Here is a 21404-nt window from a genome sequence, read left to right as displayed (position 1 = left end):
TTTTACTCTGTAAGCGTCACATTTCTTATTTGTAAATACAGGCAAAGTACTTTGACTTAAAACCACTGTGAAGAATAAAGGAAATACTGTACATGTAACACCTAGCATTCAATAAAAAACAGTTAAAAAGCATGCTATAATCTTGAAATGATTATGTTAAGACCATGAATTGAGACTCTAGGTAGATATTAGGGGAACAGGTCTAACAATTAGTAGATAGAAAAAATCATGAGGACTACCGGGAGCAAGTAGGATAAAGGAGTCACTGAGATTATAAGGTTGATATCTGCTGCTTAATGGTGTGGTTAAAGACAGAAATTGTGAAGTCAGAAGCAATACTGGATTGTGCAAGGTGCAAAGTACCAGGTTTTTCATGATCTTCTGAGGAGAAGAGATGCAGGATTTGAATAGGCAAAGAAGATAGAATTGTATATTAGTTGACTGATTAGATGAAAAGATGGATGAATTAGCACATAAAAAATTAATTCAAAATGTACTTATTGGGTGCCACGTACTAGCAAGAGAAGATCCATGGTGGTAGTTTCAGAATTTCTATAAAAGAGAAGCTTGGGAATAGTAATCTCAGTTGGAAGGGTGTGGAGAGGGGTATGGGTGGGGAAGGAGATTTGCCTTAATGACTGTAATCTCTTAGCACTTTAGCTGGCCTCTGAGAAAATACCAAAAAAGAGGGAGGGGCACTGATTGAGATTAGGCTAGACCAAATTGTCCTCAGGCTAACCCTCAACTCTGTCACTGCAGACATAGAAGGTAGACATGTATAACTAAACAATAATAAGTTACCAAGATACTTATCTTAACAAGTCTCCAAACAAAGAGCTGTGTGGGCATGGAGGTGCAAGCATTTACTTTTCCTTGGGGGAAGAGTAGATAAGAGAAGGATTTAATAAAAAGTTGTTATTTTAATATACCATTATTTCTCAGACTTGAAAAGGGGAATTAAGGTTCTAAACACAAGGAACAACACAGATCTTCAAAGACAGAACAGAGACCCTGCAGACTGTTTCGAACTTGGCTGAAGTGGAGGTAAGGCTGGAGATGAAGTGTTAGCAGTAGCCCAATCATCATAGGTCTACATGTTTTGAAAGTTCTGAAATTCATCCTATTGTTTAAAAAAAACTTTTAATGTTTATTTATTTTTAAGAGAGAGAGAGAGAGGGAGGGAGAGGGAGAGGGTGTGCACGCAAGAGCAAGGGAGGGGCAGAGAGGGAAGACACAAAATCTGAAGCCAGCTCCAGGCTCTGAGCTGTCAGCACAGAGACCAACTACGGACTCAAACTTACAAACTGAGATCATGACCTGAGCTAAAGTCAGATACTTAACTGAATGAGCCACCCAGGTGCCCCTGAAATTTATCCTATGATTGATGGGAATCAATGAAGGATTTTGGTCAAGGGCAGCGAAGATGTTAGAATGCTACCAAACATTTTAGGAAGATCAAAGGACTATGCATTTGAAAGAGATACAAGCAACATGACCACCCCCAACCTCTTCTTTGTGGTCCCTATACTCGAGGAATTTACATACTCATGGGGAGAGATAGACAATAAAAAATACACTTATGATACTGTATCAGGTAGTGAAGAATAAAACAGAAGAAGGCATAGAAGGATTGGGCAGAGGTACTTGTCTTAAGGCAAACTCAATGTTCTTTTCACTAATCTCATCTCAAAGCCGCCATTAAAAATTGATTTCAAGATCCTCTTTCACTTTCCAACACATCTCTATTATTCTGAAATCTTAATGATGTGAACCTATGCATATATTTCATTTCTTGTCTAATAACCCCTTTATTTTCTTCAATATCCATGTTGTCTTGCCAAAGCCCAGAAAATGAGGAGCAAATTTCCCTCTGAAGTTTATAGAACTCATTAGCAGGCTGCACTGAAAACATTTCTCTACCATATCTTCTACAGTGTCTCTGCATTTCATCCAGACACAAGTCTTCACGATTTTTAAGTCCTCAATTTCTGTAGTTTGGCTCATAAGATCTGTATACCTCCTTCCTTTTTGTCTTCTTTTTCTAATTCTTCTTCTTCTTTTTTTTTTTTTTTTTTTTTTTTTTTTTTTTTTTTTTTTTTTTTTTTTTTTTTTTTTTTTTTTTTTGCTTAAGAAACATGTTCTGTAGTGAGTGCTTAGTTTGGCAGACACTTGGCTAGGAGCAGAGAAGGGCAAAAGGCAGTCCTGACCTCTGGAGCTGATAGCTGTGCTCAGTGTTAAGTGGAGGCTTGGGGGGTAGGGGTTCTGAAACCTGTAAGGCTAAATGAATGAACCACTTGCTGCTGGGCCTTAGATGGCTGGCTTGAAGTTAATAGGATGCTGCGTGATGTCAACAGTGCTCAGAGGCCTATGAGAAGGGGAGCAGCCTATTAATTGTTCTTGAAGGGTTTCCAGTCCTTTCTCCGAGTGTAAAGTCCCGGCCAACCTCCCCACCCTTCAACACCTGGGGCCTAAATAAAGGAATGCAGATTTTCAGGAGCTACCTAAATTTACTGAATCACAAGGTCTTAAGGGCGGGGCCCAGAAATCTGCACTTTAATCAAGAATAACCCCAGGCCATTGTTATGTATACTTAAAATTTGAAAACCCTAGGCTTCTCCTACCTTTTATCACTTCACGTTCACCTCGAGTAGTTACTAGTATCATCGCTATTTTCCGGAGAAGGAAATTGAGGCGAGGCAAGGTCGCTTAATTTGCTAACGATACACAGAGCTAGGGTTTGAAGCTACAATATCTAGATGCAGCTTCTAGTCTTAAACATTATAATATGGTCATCTCCTCTCACTAAATGATTTGTTGCTAGTATTTCAAGAAGCACAGGGACTGAGTTTGAAGAGTCTGAAGGCCCACTAAATTTAGTCTGGTGAACTCGGCGATTCACTCACATTTTTAATTTCAAGTGCCTCGCGGGTTAAATTTAGGCCCAAACACCCCCACCTGCAAGATGCCCTGAAGGGAAAGGCGAAGCAGCCAACAGGGCCGGGAGGCGATCGATGATTTAGGCGCGCCGCTACCTGTTGGATTGGCTCGACGCTCTCCCGCCAGGCCTGCCCTGCTCCCGCGCGCTCCTGGGCCCGCCTCCGCCGCCATCTTGGCCTAGGAGGGAGCGGGCCGCACGCGAGAGTAAACAGTCCCAGCCGGGAAAGTCCGGTTCTGGCTGCGTCGGGGTGCAGCGGGGCAGCGGCGGAGAGGTAGCAGACCTGATCTTCCAACGCGGGGTAAATATCTGGGCTCGCGGTGGTAGGCCGCAGGGAACCCTTAACGAGGCTCACCCTCCGCCCCCTCGCGGCCAGATGCCTAGCTCCCCGGGCTTCTCCCGCCCCCGCGCGTCTCCTCCCACTGTTGAAAGCTGCCCGGGAAAGTGGTGGCGGGAGCGGGCACGGGCCCGAGCGCAGCGTGGACCCGGCTGCGTGTTGCGAGGCGCAGGAGGAGTTTAGGGCCTTGGATCTGGGGGCCAGGGGCCAGGCATGTAGACGCGGTGCGGCGGTGCAGCCGAGGGCGGGCGCTTGGGTCTGGGGCCCGGACTCGGACCGAGCCACTGCGGGGCTGTTTTTGTTGGTCACTGGGTTTTCTCCTTTTCCGATTCGTGCCTCAGGGTGGCCGACATGACGGCCCCGGGTGAGAGCCCCCTGGTGCCGCTGTTGGAGACTTTGGAAGACCCTTCCGCCCCCCTGGGGGAGCAGACTGACGCTTACCTGACTCTGACCAGGTAAAGCCTGCTGGGGTTGGGGGGGGAGGGGGGAGATTGCTGCGGTGGGGCACGCGAAACGAGGTTGTGAATTCTGGAGCTCCGGCGGCTGTGAGGACGCCGGGGTCGCGGGCAAGATGGGGGTGGCTGTGCGTGCTGAGTGACGTTCCCCCGGGTTGCCGCAGCGCTCGGGGCGTGTGTTTGGAATGAGGAAGCCGGCACGTGTGTCTCACAGGCGAAGTATTTTTTTTAAGTTTGGTTAGAAGGGGGTGTGCTGGCGGGATGGTTTTAAGTGTAAGCTGCCCATGTATTGGGACAACATGGCACCCCAGAATTGTTTTTTTGATAGGGAGCAATAACCCGGGTTTCATCTTTATTTTTATTTTATTTTATTTTTTAATAGCTTATTGTCAAATTGGTTTGCATACAACACCCAGTGTGCTCTTCCCCACAAGTGCCCTCCTCCATCACCACCACCTCTTTTTTCCCCCTCCTCCTTCAACCCTCAGTTCGTTTTCAGTATTCAGTAGTCTCTCAGGTTTTGCATCCCTCTCTCTCCCCAACTCTCTTTCCCTCTTCCCCTCCCCCTGGTCCTCCATTAGGTCTCTCTTGTTTTCCTGCTAGACCTATGAGTGCAAACATATGGTTTCTGTCCTTCTCTGCCTGACTTAGTTCGCCTAGCATGACACCCTCAAGTTCCATCCACTTTCCTACAAATGGCCAGATTTCATTCTTTCTCATTGCCATGTAGTACTCCATCGTGTATATATACCACACCTTCTTGATCCACTCATCAGGTGATGGGCATTTAGGCAGGTTTCGTTTTTAAAACTGTAAATGCCTCACAGTATTTTCGCCTTTGCAAGTCATATTTTGCTGAATTATCTGTAGATATTTGGAAATGCTAGGGAAGGTTAACAATTGGTACAAAACTATAGAGATTTAGTAAGTTCTAGTAAATTGGTAATTTGGGCTAGGTTTTCATGTTTCCTTTTCACATAGTGATAATGTCCATATGTGTACACTTTGGATGCAAAAGTTACTCTTAGGAGTTCTTTTTGAGTTAATTTCGGATATATATTGCATGATAAATTGTGTATATAGGTACTAAGTATTTTAAGCACTGGACCAATCAAATTGGTAGAGTTATAACAAATTTTAAAAGTATAGAAGCGGGTATTTTAGGGAACAATTTTAATTTCTTTTGTGTGCAATTTGCAAAACCTTGTGTTCTTTTTGCTTTTAAGTCGCATGACTGGAGAAGATGGAAAAGAAGTCATTATGGAAATTGAGAGAAAACTTTCTCGGCTATTCAGAGTTTTAAAAGTATGTATGTGTTTATTGAATAGTTAAAACTTTGTGGGGGGGGGAATTTTACCAGCTAACACATAAGAACATTTTTTTTTAATATTTATTTTTTTAGTGCAAGATCACAACAGCACGAGTGGGGAAGGGGCAGAGAGAGAGACAGACAGAGACAGAGACAGAATCCTAAGTCGGCTCTCGGCTCTGAGCACAGTATAGATCCTGTGTGGAACCCACCAACGGCAAGATCATGACCTGAGCGAAGTCAGATGCTCAACTGACTGAGTCACCCAGGCGCCCCACTCAGAAGAACTTTGAAATTAGGGGCACCTGGGTAGGTCAGTTGGTGAAGCCTTTGATTTCTTGATTTTTGCCCAGGTCATGATCTCATAGTTCCTGAGTTCAAGTGGGCTCAAAGCTAACAGCTCAGAGCCTGCTATCTTTTTTGCTTATTTGTAGGGAGGTGTTTAACATCAGACTAAGGATTTCTGTTCTTATCCTCACTTGAGTACACAGTGGCTTTGTGACTGCCCCTAACACCCAACTTCTAAATTCCTTGTTCTTTAGAATGAGAAGGTTGGACTAAATCTCCAGAGTTCTTATTTTTATGACTCTGTTTTTGTGCTTTTATTTTTTTTATTTTGCTTTATTTAAAAATTTTTTTATGTCTTTATTTTGAGACACAGAGTGAGCGAAGGAAGGACAGAGAGAGGGAAACCCAGAATCTGAAGCAGGCTCCAGGTTCTGAGCTAGCTGTCAGAACAGAGCCCAACATGGGGCTGAGATCATGACCTGAGCCAAAGTCGGATGCCTAACCGACTGAGCCACCCAGGCGCCCCTGTTTTTGTGCTTTTAAAAAGGTATTCTAGGAGCGCCTGGGTGGCTCAGCCGGTTAAGCATCGGCTTCAGCTCAGGTCATGATCTAACGGTTTGTGGGTTCGAGCCCCATGTCGGGCTGTGTGCTGACAGCTAGCTCAGAGCCTGGAGCCTGTTTTCAGATTCTGTATCTCCCTCTCTCTCTGACCCTCCCCTTCTTGCGTTGTCTCTGTCTCTCAAAAATAAATTTTTAAAAAAGGTGCCTAAATGTTGAGGCATTTAAGGTACTGCTTACCCTTAAGTTTATCTCTTAAAATCCTCAGTGCTTTTTGTTCATGTAGGCAGGAGCTTTTTTATGTAGTGGTTCAAGACTTACTAATAATAATATTGTTAAACAATGTTAATCATATTTTCTCATTTTTTTCTTCATTATCATTTAACACATTCCAGCAGTATTTTGAATGTAATGAAAACATCCAGTTTTATAAATTTGGTATTTGAGAACATGTAAGAGCAGGAACTCAATGGCATGCACTGTTTGTTAATAGAATTTGTAACTTAAAGGCCTGATGAATAATTATTTGGAAGCTTGGTGGTGGTTAATGATAGGAAAATCAACAGAAGCTTGACAATCAACAAAAGCTTTCTGGGTGAATTATTAAGCATGGCAAAGATAATTAAAATCCTTTAGAACAAGAACCAGACTAGTTGAAATACAACGTGTTTCTGTATTGTTTAGAATTCTCTTAGTATTGAATCGAGTAACCCATTTTTTTTTTTTAATGTTTGTTTATTTTTGAGAGAGAAAGAGAGAGCGTGAATGGGGGAAACGCAGAGACAGGCAGACACACAGATACAGAGTCCAAAGCAGGCTCCAGGCTCCGAGCTGTCAGTACAGACAGAGCCTGACACAGGGTTTGAGCTTACAAACCTGGAGAACATGACCTGAGCTGAAAATCAGAGTCTTTTTTTTTTTTTTTAAAGCTTTAATGTTTGTTTACTTTTTAGAGAGAAGGAGAAAAGACAGAGTGCAAGTGGGGGAGGGGCAGAGGTAGATGGAGACCCAGAATTGGAAGTAGGCTCCAGGCTCTGAGCTGTCAACACAGAGCCAGATGAGGGCTTGACCCCAAGACCCATGAGATCATGACCTGACCTGAAGTCAGGCACTCAACTGACTGAGTCACCCAGGCGTCTCTGAAGTCAGAGTCTTAACCCACTGAGCCACCTAGACACCCCCCACCACACACCGTTCTTGACCACACTGTTAAGGAATACTTCCAGGCAATAATATATTTACTAAAAGTTGACCATAGATATTCTTCTGGAGATATAGTAGCAGCTCTTAAAATCTTAGGTGTTTAAGACTGTCTTTTTGTGGTTCTGTGAACTGGTTCTATTATCTCTTATGCTCCAGGCTTTGGTCTTTTTGAATTGTTTGATTAATTATAAAAGGCAGGTTTGTCCCATGGAAGTGTCTGTTCATATACTTGACTATTTTTCCTGCTCAAGAGCAGCAAAGAGCTAAGAATTCCTTGGATATATGATTGAGTAGTGGGAGTATTTTGAAGATAAATCCCTTCGGAATAGGAAATGGTACCAAGAAAAACAGAGGGTTACAAATAATTGTAGGTTTGGGGAATATAGCATGGTTGCCTTTGACAGGTTTGGGATTTTAGAGCTTCCACATACATAATATGGATTGCGTTTTGAATTCCAGATGGACCTTCAAATTCTCCAGTCTGCAAAGTAGGGATTTCTTTTAAAAGATTGAGATAATGCTTAAAGCTTCTGTCACTTTAGAAACTCAGTAAATGCTACATTCCAACCCCTTACTGTCTTAGGGGTGTCACTCCACTCTGAAGTTAGGATATCAGCTTTGAGTCTTTGCCTACCTTTTGTGGAAGTGTCTTCAGCATTTGCCATTTGTTGGCTTTTTTACTGCCTTCAGGCCTGTGGAGATGGAGATGTTTTTTGTCTCTTTTAAGAGAACCCTTTTTTTAGGTGATGTCTAACTAGTGCCATTCTTCCTTTCTTGGCCAAGCTATGTACATGACCTCCTGGTCTTATTCCTTTTTCATTCACTCAAACATTTGATTTGATTAAAATAATTTTGTTTTCAGATCCACTTTTGTTCCCGAAGAATTTATTTATAATTGTAATTGTTTGTAACAAAGGTGCTTTTTGTTTTTATAGATTCACATTACCAGTCAAAACTCAGACCTCAGTAGTGCTGCTCTGCAGGCCTTGGGGTTTTGCTTGTATAATCCCAAAATTACCTCAGGATTATCAGGTAGTTAAATTTATTATGACTTAAGATTTTTTAGACCTTATAAATATAGTTTGATATGTTAAAAATACTGTTACCTCTCTATTAGTTTTGTGACTTGTAGTCTAGGTTTTGCTTTTGACGAAGAAATGATGTTTTATTATCATCAGAGAAGATCTCGCCTATTTAAAAATGATTGCAATGAAAATTGAACCTTCTCCCGTATAAAGAATATGTGCTTTGGAAGTTAATAATTTAGATGTTTATTGTATAAGACAAGCATATGCACTAAGGAACACGCTGAATTGAAAATTTTTTATGTAGTGATAATGGGATAATTTGGAACTAAAAGTAGCTACATTTTCAGGTAATCTTATTTATTGCTCTGTAGTTTGCCATTTTATTGCTTTTTTAAAGTTTTACTTGAGAGAGCAAGGGAGAGCCAGGTAGAGGAAGAGAGAGTCCCAAACAGGCTCTGTGCGGCCAGGCCCACAAACCATGAGATCCTAACCTGAGCCAAAACCGAGTCTGACTCTCAACCTACCTTGCCACCCAGGCGCTTCTGTAGTTTGCCATTTTAATGCAAACCTGGGTGGTGATGTTTACAGAGGGGGAAATCAGGGATAGGAAATAAGGATGCCTTAAAGTTACTACCATCTTTCTTAAGGTAAAGTTTCTGCCCTTTCATTTTTTATATGTGGAAATGTTCCCAATCTAAAGTAGAAGTTGTTCATTTTAGAGCATACATAGGATTTATAACATCTTGCCAAAAATTCTTATATGTTCAAGGCTATTAATGATACCTATACAGTTTTTTCAGTTGCAGAGAATTAAGTCTACTGCTTGTTTTCTCTGATCAAAGTTTTGTGTTTTGGGAAGAAGTTTGATATCGGCATCGGTTCACTGATTCTTCTCTCTGGATTTGCATTTAATTTTTTGACAATGTAGAATATGTTTTTCTCTATTTCTGTATTTGAGATTTTAAAGGATATAAACTGTTCTACATAATTAGAGCTGCTTGTTTTTCAGACACAGATATTGAAGAACTGCTTTTAAAATTGAATGATAGTGTTAAGAATTCAGACAAAAATGTACGTACTAGGGCACTTTGGGTGATATCCAAGCAGACATTTCCCACTGAAGTCATTGGCAAAGTAGTGAGTATGGTTTTTGTATATGTTTTCTTAACTACATGCCACTTAAAAAAATTCAGGTTTACTTGATTTGTATTTATTTGGTTCTGTCTTTTAGGTATCCAGTTTAATTGATTCATTAGAAATAGTATTTAATAGAGGAGAGATGCATTCTGCTGTTGTTGATTATGAAGCATTAAATGTCATCATAAGGTATGAGTTTCCTGTTTTGGAAGAATAATTGCAGTAAATTTATAATTTACTTCAAAGAGTAGACTTTGGGAACTTAAATATGAGTTAGACATTGAAAGAACAAAAATGTCTTCTAAAAGTCTCGAGGAGAAAAGGAAACAGGAAAAAGAAGGAATTAGATGAGTTTATTTTATTTTATTTTAATTAAAAATTTTTTTTTAATGTTTTATTTTTGATACAGAGAGAGACAGAGCATGAGATGGGGAGGGGCAGAGAGAGAAGGAGACACAGAACTGGAAGCAGGCTCCAGGCTCTGAGCTAGCTGTCGGCACAGAGCTTGACGCGGGGCTCGAACCCACGAAACGTGAGATCTGACCTGAGCCGAAGTCGGAGGCTTAACCGACTGAGCCACCCAGGCGCCCCTAGATGAGTTTAAATTAGTAGGTTTCCTTGTTTATTTTTACTGAGTCATAAAAATTCTTGGTTGAGGTGCTTGGCTGGTTCATTTGGTAACGCATGCAACTCATCTTGGGATCATGAGTTGAAGCCCCATGTTGGGCATAGAGCATACATAAAAAATTGAAAAAAAGTCTTGGTTATGCTGATGCTGGTAAATGGTAATTTCCATTAAAACTTTTGCAAGGGTTTAAAGAATAATAGGCTTTCAAGTAAACTCGGGATATGTCGAAGGCATTAACAATGACTACAGGAAAATCCTCTAACTTCTTCCTATCCATCCCTGCTCTTTAAAGGACATACTAAAAGCACATAAACTTTATTGGTATGACTTGTCTTACCTTGTTTTTCCATTCTTTAAAGTTTTCTTTAATCGAGCTATTTGCCTTAACTACTTAGTGTTCTGATGCCCTGAGTGATGCTCACATGTTACCATTTTCTGGCTGTCTTCTAAAAGAATGTTGAGAGGCGCCTGGGTGGCTCAGTCGGTCAAGCCTCCGGCTTCGGCTCAGGTCAGATCTCACGTTAATGAGTTCAAGCCCCGAGTCGGGCTCTGCTGACAGCTCAGAGCCTGGAGCCTGCTTCCGGTTCTGTGTCTCCTTCTCTCTCTGCCCCTCCCCCTCTCATGTTCTGTCTCTATATCAATAATACATAATCAAACAAAACATTAAAAAAACTTAAAAAATAAATAAAAGAATGTTGAATTTAATTGTATAAAAACATTGATACTATGGGTGGCTCAGTCATTTAAGTACCCGACTCTTGATTTTGGCTCAGGTTGTGATCTCACAGTTTGTGAGATTGAGCCCCCGGTTGGGCTCTGCACTGACAGTGAGAAACCTGCTTACAGTTCTTCCACTCCTTCCCCTCCCCACCCCATCCCCCTTTACCCACTTGCATGGGTGTGCTCTCTTGCTAAATAACTAAACATTAAAAAAATATAATGGAAATCTACAAATTAGCAAGTAAAAATTCACTCTGTGTTTGTGTGTGTGCATATATGTATATATTCTAAAACAAATGGATCATACTATATGTATTTCTTTGTGCTGCTTATTTTCCTAGTAGTTTAGGCATAAAAGGTGAGGTCAAGCTCATTTATTCATTGCTTTTTCTATTATAGGCTAATTGAACAAGCCCCAATTCAAATGGGGGAAGAGTCAATTAGGTGGGCAAAACTGGTCATACCTTTAGTGGTTCATTCGGCCCAAAAGGTACATTTGCGGGGAGCAACTGCTCTAGAGATGGGAATGCCGTTGTTGCTTCAAAAACAGCAAGAAATAGCAATTATCACAGAGCAGCTTATGACTACTGTAAGTATTACCTTATGTGAGGATTTTTTGGATACTGTGTTTTAAGTTTCTGGCTGAAACTTAGAGCTCATAGTTGTATAATTTCATTATGATATAGGAAGTTCCTCTTCGAATAAAACAGGTAATCGCTTAAGGTAGTGTAGGCGCACCGCTCCTAGATTAACTTTTCAGTGTTTGTACAATCTAGGCATTTTACTTCATCACCAATGAATAGTGATTGAAAAGGATTGCATTTCTTTTCTTTTTAAAAAAATTTTTTTAAATGTTTGTTTATGCTCAGACAGAGCATGAGCAGGGGAGGGGCAGAGAGAGAGATACACAGCCTGCTTAGAAGCAGGCTCCAGGCTGTCAGCAGAGAGCCCAACGCAGGGCTCGAACTCACAAACTGAGATCATGACCTGAGCCAAAGTCAGACACTCAACTGACAGAATTACCCAGGTGCCCCAAAAGAGATTGCATTTCTTGAAAAGGGAGAGCATTAACTCATTTGAATGCTTTTTGGATTGTTTTAACACAATCCCAATAGGTATAAATTTAAAGCAAGAAAGTGCATGTAATGTATACAGTTTCCTAATAACTTTTTCTAGTAAACTTTTCTGCCTTTATTCTTGTAACATATTTATTTGGCACCTGTTATATGCTGGGCATTGTTTTAGACATTGAATAGAGCAGGGAACAAAGGGGGCTTGTGGAACCTATTGTCTAGTGGAAGAGGCAATAAAAAATACAGTATATTCAGTAAAGAATATGATGGAGGACAGACTAGATAAAGAGTGCCATTGTAGAGGAAGGGTGAGGCAGTCAGGGAAGGAAAAGGAATAGGATATTTGGACAGTGATTTGAAAGTAGTACAGGAATTCGCTACTTAGGTAATACAGAGTAAGTTCATTCCAGGCAGGAGAAACTGAGAGAGCAAAGGGCCCTGTTCTGAGGGTTGTGTGTTGGTTGGTGTTCAGTGAACACTGGGCGACATCAGTATGATAGAGTGAATGAAGGTGAGAGGATAGGAGATGATGTCAGAGGAACAGAGGGCCAAATCACATAGGACCTTGGGGATAGTGTAAGGAATTTTTTGCTTTCTTCTATGGGAAGTCTTATTTGAAGGTTTTGAGTATTGAGCGATATGTACTAACTTGGGCATTAAAGGGATTGCTGTGCTTGTGTTGAGAAGAGACTCTAGAGAGGTTGAGTAGAGGAAGGGAAGGTATAGTACAGAGGTAACTTCAATAATCCAGATGTAGTGAGGGGCCTTTCCAGATTTTAAAATCTGAAATTTTGTTTACTTTTTAAAATTCATTAGGCCCCATGGTAATGTTTGGAGCCTAATAAAGTACCTCCAATGTCTTTGCCAAGTTTTTTAATTTTGATAAATTTATTTCCTAAGAGTATATTTAAAATTCTTCATAAATTTGAACTAAAATGTTCTCAGGTACCTGTCACCCATGAAGCTATGAATGTAGTTTTAAAAGTGAAAAGTCAAAACATTATCATTTGAACTCTTATGATATACATGCTGAAGTTTTCAGGGAAACGTATATTGGTAGAAAAATATTAAGCTCAATTGATAGATGGAAGAATGGCCAGATTTGTGATAAGACAGTTATCGTAAGATATTAGTGGTATGTATTTATATTTATAAATTCACTGTAAAACTCCAGGTTTGCTATATACATGGAAATTTTTCTCATAAAACATTGGGAAAAGCTGTTCAACTGAGATAGTCTGATACTGCATTTTGTGTTTTCACAAGAGTCTTTTGGTAAATATTTTTGCATTTGTTTGCAGAAATTACTTTCAGAACTCCAGAAGCTGTTTATGAGTAAGAATGAGACTTACGTGTTAAAATTGTGGCCTTTGTTTGTCAAACTTCTTGGAAAGGTAAGTCCACAGATCATGAATATAGTTCACAGTTTATACATGTGAGTCCCTTTCATTTCTTAACTTTGCATAGTGGAGTTGATTCTCATTTCATTTATGCCATAGATGTAAATTCGGCTGCTTAATAAAATTTGTTTGCAAACCCACTGTAAGTACTTCTGCTTTTCCAGTCAATTGCAAATCTGTAAAGTGGCAAACATTTGAAGTCTCACCCCCCACCCCAGCGTGTAGGTTCCCAGCTGAGGTAGAGCAAGGTAATGCTGTTCCTATTTATTTGACCTCTCAGTATTTGTTTTTAAACAGATGTCCTTTTAATAATCCACTTAGTGACATATTTTCCACATTTTGTTCTTTTTCTTGGTGAATTTAGTTTTAAATGACCCTTAGGCTTAGTGCCAAAGTGTTGTCCATGGTTCCTAAGCACAGGAAGATTGTGTGATGTGCCCTGGGGAGAAATTACATATATTATTAAAAAAATTTTTTTTTAATGTTTTTATTTATTTTTGAGAAAGAGCATGAGTGGGGAATGAGCAGAGAGAGAGAGGGACCCAGAATCTGAAGTAGGCTGCAGGCTCTGAGCTGCCAGCACAGAGCTTGACCTGGGGCTTGAACCCACCGACCACAGATCATGACCTGAGATGAAGTTGGATGCTTAACCAACAGAGCCACCCAGGCTCTGGGTGAGATTACATGTATTAGATAAGCTCTGTTTGGGCATGAGTTACAGTGCTGTTGTCTGTGAATGCAGTGTTCTTGAAACAAGGATACATATGGTATCTTTTAAACAGAAATAAATTGTTTTGATGTTGATTGGTTGACAGAAAAGGTTCTCATAGGAACCTAACCCTGCATCTTTTCTAGGAACAATAACTCAGTACTGCTAACACAGGTTTGCAATGGACGTTATAGAACTTTGGTGAATAATGAGGATCGACTGCATGTTCTGTTTTCTTTAAGCCAGGTTTTGTGTGTGTGTGTGTGTGTGTGTGTGTGTGTGTGTGTGTGTGTGTATGTGTGTTTTGAGGGGAGGGAGAGGTGTTTTTCTTTTTGTGATGAATAAATATAACCTTCGTAAGTACATTTCAGTGTCGTTAAGTATATACTCAAGTTTTGTAAACATCACTGCTATCTATACCCAAGAGTTTTTAATCTCCAGCAACTTTGTGTTAAGCAAGCAATCTGCTCTCTCAGCTCCTGGTAACTGCTGTTCTACTTCGCTAATTCTAGGCATCCCACATAAATGGAATCCTGCACTATTTGTCTTTCTATATATGGCTTATTACACTAGACATAATTTTTTTCAAGTTTTATTCATGTTGTAGCACCTCACTAAATTCTTACGGCTGAATATTTCATGGTGTATAACTCCGTTTGTTTGCTCATTTGACAGTTGTTTTCACCTTTCATCTATTGTGAATAATTGCCATAAACATAAGTGTACAAATATCTGTTGTATTCTCTACTTTTCAGTCCCTTGGATATATGTTTAAGAGTGGAATTGCTGGTTCCAAACTGTTTTCCACAGTGGCTGCACTGTTTTACATTCCTACCAGTAATGCACCAGGGCTCCAATTTTCCCACATTCTTGCCAAACTTGTTATTTTTTTTTTAGGTGCTAGCCATTCCAGAACATTTTGTTTTGTAAAACTGGGCCATTTTAATGTTTTTGACAATACAGTAAATATTTCTTTTGATGATTGCAGACATACAAGGCTGTTGACATACAGGAAACAATCATAGTAATGGTGGGTTTTCCTGATTGGTATGCAGTCTTCAGTAATTGTAAGGAGTTACTTGTATGTAACTGCTGTCAAGCCAGTAAGACTGCATCTCTGCGTCCATCATTTTCAGGATTGTTAGTAATTTGGGTATGTTTCTCCCAAATAACCTTACCTGTTTGTGTCACAAGACCCAGCTTGCTCTGACAGCTTTGTCCATGAAAGTACCCATGGACCACTGTCAATACCCGTGTAGTAATACCTGAAGTTGTATATAGTGGGGCTAAAGGGTTTTTCTTCACACTACAGATTGAGGTAAAAGGTGACTTTCAGGCAGAGATGTATTGTGTCAGCTTTCTTGAAACAAAAGTCCATTGGCCTAATTAATCTTTCACATTTAGGTGATTTTCATAGAAAGCCATTTTCAGTGGAGCAGACTGTAGTTAAAGCAACCAGCCTCTTCTTTCCCTTTCTCTTCTAATAACTTAAGAATTGTTTCTTCCTGGGCATTAACCTTGGACAGAGGGCCTTCCCATTTTCCCGTTTTCCCATTTTGGTTTTAACCATATTTGAAAGTACTGTAGCTTAGGGCTGTCCCTCTGTGTCGAATAGGTAGCAGGTACTGTTCCCTGTGAATCTTTTAATCACTTTTACGTTTGGTGTTTTCCTTTTCTTTCATGCATTTTTTTAATCATTTTTAATTTGTATTTTCTTAGCATGGTACTGTTTATGATAGTGCTTAGCCTTCACACCAGTTTGAAATTTCGAGAGCTTCTTTCCTTCTTTTGTTTTTTCTCTCATGGTAATTCAAGCGATATCCATGGTAGTTACAGTGTAACTCAGTAAGTTTTGTTGCTGGTGGTTTTTTATTTTATAGAGAGCAAAAGCACTGTGGGGAGGGGTTGGGCCAGAGGGAGAGAGAATCTTCAGCACCCTGAACACACAGCACGGAGCCCAATATGGGGCTTGATCCCACAGCTCCACCATGAGATTATGCATGACCTGATCTGAAATTAAGACTTCGATATTTAACCGACTTAGCCATTCAGGCACTCCTGCCCACATTTTATTTGGGTGGTTTGTATTTATTGTTTTTGTTTCTTTTTTTGGTTTATTTTTGAGACAGAGAGACAGCACAAGCAGGGGAGGGGCAGAGAGAGGGAGACACAGAATCTGAAATAGGCCCTAGGCTCTGAGATGTCAGTACAGAACCCGACGTGGGGCTTAAACCCATGGACCATGAGATTATGACCTGAGCCAGTCAGACACTTAGCCGACTGAGCTTCCCAGGTGCCCCTTGTATTTATTCTTGATTTGTAGGAGTTCTTTACTTTATAGAGTTGTTAATCCCTTATCAGATACAGGATTTTTGAATATTTTCCCCCATTTTATATATTGTCTTTTCAATTGATAATATCCTTTGCTACACAGGAGTTTTTAGTTTGTTAGTTCGTTTTAAGATTATTTTGAGAGAGAGAGAATGAGTAAGGGGAAGGGCAGCGGGTGGGGAGAGAGGATCCCAAGATGTGGGCTTGAACTCACGAACAGAGACATCATGACCCAAGCTGAATCCAAGCATTGGATGCTAAACCAGCTGAGTCACCCAGGTGCCCAGGAGTTTTAGTTTCAGCGAAGTCCCTTAAAAATTAGATTTTCTTTATTGCCTGTGCTTTTGGTGTCATAGACATGAAATTGTTGCCAAGTCCAGTGTCATGAGTCTGCATGCATTTTTGTAGGATTTTTATAGTTTTAGTTCTCATATATTTGATTGATTTTGAGTTTATTTTTATATATAGTATAAGGCAGGGATCCACTTTTAATTCTTTTGCATGTGGATATTCAATTTTGCAGCACCATTTGTTGAAAAGACTGATCTTTGTATATAGAATGGTCTGTTGGCACCCTTGTTGAAGTCAGTTGACAGCGTATGTGAGGCTTTATCTCGGGGCTCTCTATTTCATTGGTCTGTATGTTTGTACTTATGCCATTACTGTAGGTCTTAATTACTTCAGTTGTGTAGAAAGTTTGGAAGGCAGGAAGTGTGAGTTCTCCAACTTCATTCTTTTTCAAACTTGGTTTGGCTGTTTGGGGCTCTTTGCAATTCCATATTGAACTTGAAGATTGGCTGTGAAAAAGCTGCTGGACTTTCAATAAAGATTGTGTTGATTCTGTAGATTGCTTTGTGTAATAACTGACATTTTAATGGTATTTAAAAAATCTTTGTATACATGAACATGGGATAGTTTTCCATTTAGGTCTTTTTAAATGTTTTTCAGTAATACTTGGTAGCTTTTAGTGTATAGGTCATTCATCTCCTTGGTTAGATTTATTTATACATTTTAATTCTTTTGGCTGCTATTGTAAATGGAAATACCTGATTTTCTTTTCAGATTGATTGTGTCTGTTGTGTAGAAATGTAGCTGATTTCTATGTGTCGATCTTGTATACTGAATTTATTAGCTCTGGCAGCTTTTTTTTTTAATGCATTTGCTAAGCAAGTTATTTTTTGTTATGTATGTTCTGTTCAGTTTATATGTGATCTACAGCTGGTTGAGATTGTTGTTTCATTTATCATGCATTTATCCTTGTTACTCATTATTTACTTATCTGTCCATTTTCCCCTTAACTTTTTGTCTTTTTCAGTATATTTGAAAAAGCTTTTTTTATTAGTTTCAGGGTTCAACATTTCTAAATTTTTTAAATTACTGATATTTTTTCTTATGCATACTGTTGGTAAAATTTGGGATTTATCTTACACCTTCCTCATTTTCCCTAATATTTTAGAAATGCTCTGTGTTATGCATTATGTGCTTTATGGAGCCTTATATTTTGTGATCTTGAGTTTTGAATGTACATACAGAATTCAGTACATTTTAAACTTTTAAGTTTTTAAGACTTTTCCAGAGTAAACATTGAATGAATTTTAGATAAATGGATAATAATATTGTTTTATGTAAGTAAATAACTTTGAAATGATTTTTCATTTTTAGACCTTGCATCGAAGTGGGAGTTTCATTAATTCTCTATTACAGCTGGAAGAATTAGGATTTCGTAGTGGAGCACCCATGATTAAAAAAATAGCATTTATTGCTTGGAAGAGTTTAATAGATAATTTTGCTTTGAATCCAGGTAAGTCATATTTAAAAATTTTGTTTCACTCAAGCAAGATGAAGAGAACAAAGCTTTTCTGATTTATTGGGCATTATATTGAAATAACCTATTAAATATATTTTAAGGGAATAAACTCATGGCTAAAAATAGAATTTAAAAGGCTAGGCATTTTTGAAATTTACGGATAAAATGTTTGTTTCAACTTTATTTAAAAAATTTTTTTTTTAAGTTTTTTATTTTATTTTTGAGAGAGAGAGACAGAATGAGCAGGGGAGGTTAGAGGGAGACACAGAATCAGAAGCAGGCTCCAGGCTATGAGCTTTCAGCACAGAGCCCAACGTGGGGCTCAAACTCATGAACTGTGAGATCATGACCTGAGCCAAAGTTGGACACTTAACTGACTGAGCCACCCAAGCGCTCCTGTTTTAAACTATTTCAAACGCTCAACAAAATTGACAGCTACCGCTTCTGGCTTTATTGGTATGTTCCAACATTTAGTTGAGCACTTTGGGAACCTCTCTCTACTCATCACAACAGACCTGAGATACTAAGTTTTTTCACTATATAGAGAGATTAAGTAATTTACCTAATGTCACAGAGCCAGCAGATGGTAGGAAATATTATGATTGCCATGAAACAAAAGTATCAGTGACTTTTTTCTTTCAGGACCTTTAGAACAGCACCTAATAGTGGGTTATTACCATTAATATTAGAGAGTAGAGTCCTTTTGACTTAACTTTATCTTCCTGTTGCCTAGCAGAAGTGATGGATCCATAGTTGACTCTTGAACAGGGTGGTAGTTAGGGGTACCAACACCCCACCACAATTGAAAATCTGTGTATAACTTTTGACTCACCTGAAATTTAACTCCAACTAGCCGCCTGTTGACCAGAAACCTTACCAACAACATAAATAGTTGATCAACCTGTATTTTGTATGTGTATTATAAACTTTAGTCTTACAATAAAGTAAGCTAGAAAAAAGAATTGTTACGAAAATCAGAAGAGAAAATACATTTATAGCAATATACTGTAAAAAAGATCTGTGTATAGTGGGCCTATGCAATTCAAACCTATGTTGTTCATGGGTCAGCTGTAAATAGAAGAAGGTACATAGGCCAAAAGTAGGTCAGTATGAGTACTTACTTAACTGGATAGTTAATCTTAAATAACCAATATTGGATGTTTACAAGATCTAAGTAATTTTTATTTCATGCTATAGTTTTCTCTGGCAAAGATCATTAATAATCCCTTTTTTCCCTTTTAAGTGTGTTTTATAAAGTGATTATTTTTATTACCTGTAGCTTATTGAAAATATTGGTAAAAGTGCATTGCCAGGCACAAATTGTAATTGTAAATGTTACCTTTTTATTAATGAACTGGTAATGTAAGTTAATGTTCTGGACCCAATCTGTTGGATTGTGTAAAAGGTTGAATGTTAAAGCATAAAATAGACATAACTTAAAGAAGGTAAACAAAATGCTATCTCGATTTGAAATCAAGTCCAGAGTTAAAAAGTCTGTCCCTGGTATAATGGATCCAAGAAGTCTTAAGGAATCAGATGCCTGTCTTTCTCTTCGGTCATCTTTAGTATGTCTTTTTATAGACTGTAGGAAGAGGGAAAGGCAGAAGATCAAAAATGAATTTCTTCCTAGCTGAGCCATCTATCTCTAGAGCTTTCCAGAGATTCTACATACACTTCCCTTTAGGTCTCACTGGGTAGAATGGCTAAATGGGAGACTGAGTAAAGAAATAAAATATTGGGTATCCATCACTGTCCTGAGTGAAAGAGGTCCTTTGACTAAAAAGGTGATTCCTGTTGGAGGGATAGTATTGTGGCATTCCTCTCATCAGTGTAGTAGGAGTTCAGAAAGGATTAGAGTATTTGTTCCCACAGTGGTTTGACTTTATTTTCTTTATAGAAATGTTAATTGTGAAAGCTGAATGGCAAAATAGCTGTCAGAAATATTAATACCATTCCACCAAATAACACAGCTGGGCAGATGTTTCAAAATCCTTGTTAAGTCTTTGATAATTTACCTGAGCACAGAGGTCTTTTTGTGTATCCCCAGTGCTTAACACTCACATGAAATATTAGACTGGATAATGTGTTGGGGAGAACTGTCCCACGTGTTGAGTGACGTTTAGCAGTACCCCTGGGGGCATCCCACTAGATGCCAGTAGCATTCTTGGTACCTCCTGCCTCTTAGATCTAAAAACCAGAGACAGCATAGACAATGCCAAATGTCTCTTGGTGGGGAAAATTGTCCCTGGCACACCAACAATATGTAATAAACATTATTATGTTTATTTTATTTTTTGCCATATTAAGTATAGTCTAGTACTGGTGTTTGTCAGAGGGAAAATTTGAGGTGTAACAATAGTTGGTGGTTTAAAAAATTTTTTTTAAGTATTTTTTTATTTTTGAGAGAGAGAGAGAGAGAGAGAGAGGCAAAGCATAAGCAGGGGAGGGGCAGAGAGAGAGAGAGGTAGACACAGAATCTGAAGCAGGATCCAGGCTCTGAACTGTGAGCCCAGAGCCTCACGTGGGGCTTGAGCCCATGAACTGTGACACTATGTATGGCCTGAGCGAAGTTGGACATTTAACAGACTGAACCACCCAGGCACCCCTAAAAAAAATTATTTTTCATCTATTCTCTTGTGGTAATAAAAGGAGACCTACATACTTAGCCTTAAAATTTAGTTTTTAGGAAAACCACAAAGTTTAATTTTAACCTCCTACATGTTTTTACCCACATGCTTATTTTCTTTTAAGAAATACTTTGCAGTGCAAAAAGACTGAAGTTGTTAATGCAGCCTTTGAGTTCCATCCATGTGAGAACAGAAACTCTAGCATTAACAAAACTAGAAGTCTGGTGGTATTTACTAATGAGACTTGGACCTCATCTTCCTGCTAATTTTGAACAGGTAATACAAGTTTTGGCTATAACTGGAGTTTTTTTAATGTGTTCTTAACATGTTAATTTTTTTTAACATGATTTTCTGTCAGATTGTCAAATTGGTTTCCAAACAACACCCAGTGTTCATCCCAACGCATTCTTAAATTCTTAATAGTCTACTCTTTTCAATGTTACATTTGCTGTTAGGAGACCACAATATATAAAAAATCCTTTTTTACTAACGCAGAATTTTTTTATTTCCCTTAAAAGATTCTCCACTTGTGTGAAATGGAGCCTCTAAAGCTTTCTCAACCAGCACTCCTCAATTCTCTTTTTTACTCTCAAGTTAAAAGGAAATTTGATAACATTTAGAATGTAATGGAGAGTAAAATCAACCCTACTGAAATAGAAATCAAGTGCTATACTGGGTTGATAAAAAGTTGGATCAGTTCTTATTTTTTGTAACTTTCTAGGCCACATAATGGTAACAAATCATCTATTTTATCCGAGGACCATAGGCTCTGGCCCTCTTCCTCCTTGCTGGTCAGCTCCCTGGTGGCCGCTGGGGCAGACCCGCTGGGGCCTAGCAGCAGCTGCCTCACCCCTACCGG

General features: G+C 39.1%; 1 protein-coding gene across 4 annotated transcripts in view; it reads left to right on the top strand.

Annotated features, from left to right (window-relative positions):
* The first annotated feature begins 3097 nt into the window (after window positions 1-3097).
* Window positions 3098-21404, top strand: part of RIF1 (replication timing regulatory factor 1) — a 64411-nt gene continuing 46104 nt past the window's right edge. For all 4 annotated transcript variants that reach the window (XM_029934596.1, XM_029934597.1, XM_029934595.1 and 1 more), the window contains exons 1-10: window positions 3098-3236; window positions 3614-3727; window positions 4954-5032; window positions 8021-8117; window positions 9123-9250; window positions 9345-9439; window positions 10998-11187; window positions 12973-13065; window positions 17774-17912; window positions 20670-20821. In XM_029934596.1, coding sequence (XP_029790456.1) covers window positions 3624-3727; window positions 4954-5032; window positions 8021-8117; window positions 9123-9250; window positions 9345-9439; window positions 10998-11187; window positions 12973-13065; window positions 17774-17912; window positions 20670-20821 — 1077 coding nt within the window. In that variant the 5' untranslated portion in view covers window positions 3098-3236; window positions 3614-3623. The remainder of the gene's footprint in view (window positions 3237-3613; window positions 3728-4953; window positions 5033-8020; window positions 8118-9122; window positions 9251-9344; window positions 9440-10997; window positions 11188-12972; window positions 13066-17773; window positions 17913-20669; window positions 20822-21404) is intronic.

Source organism: Suricata suricatta, chromosome 3 (genome assembly GCF_006229205.1).
Source record: "Suricata suricatta isolate VVHF042 chromosome 3, meerkat_22Aug2017_6uvM2_HiC, whole genome shotgun sequence".
Classification (NCBI taxonomy): domain Eukaryota; kingdom Metazoa; phylum Chordata; class Mammalia; order Carnivora; family Herpestidae; genus Suricata; species Suricata suricatta.
The sequence above is the reverse complement of the archived record's forward strand: the minus strand, read 5'-3'. Positions and strand labels throughout refer to the sequence as shown.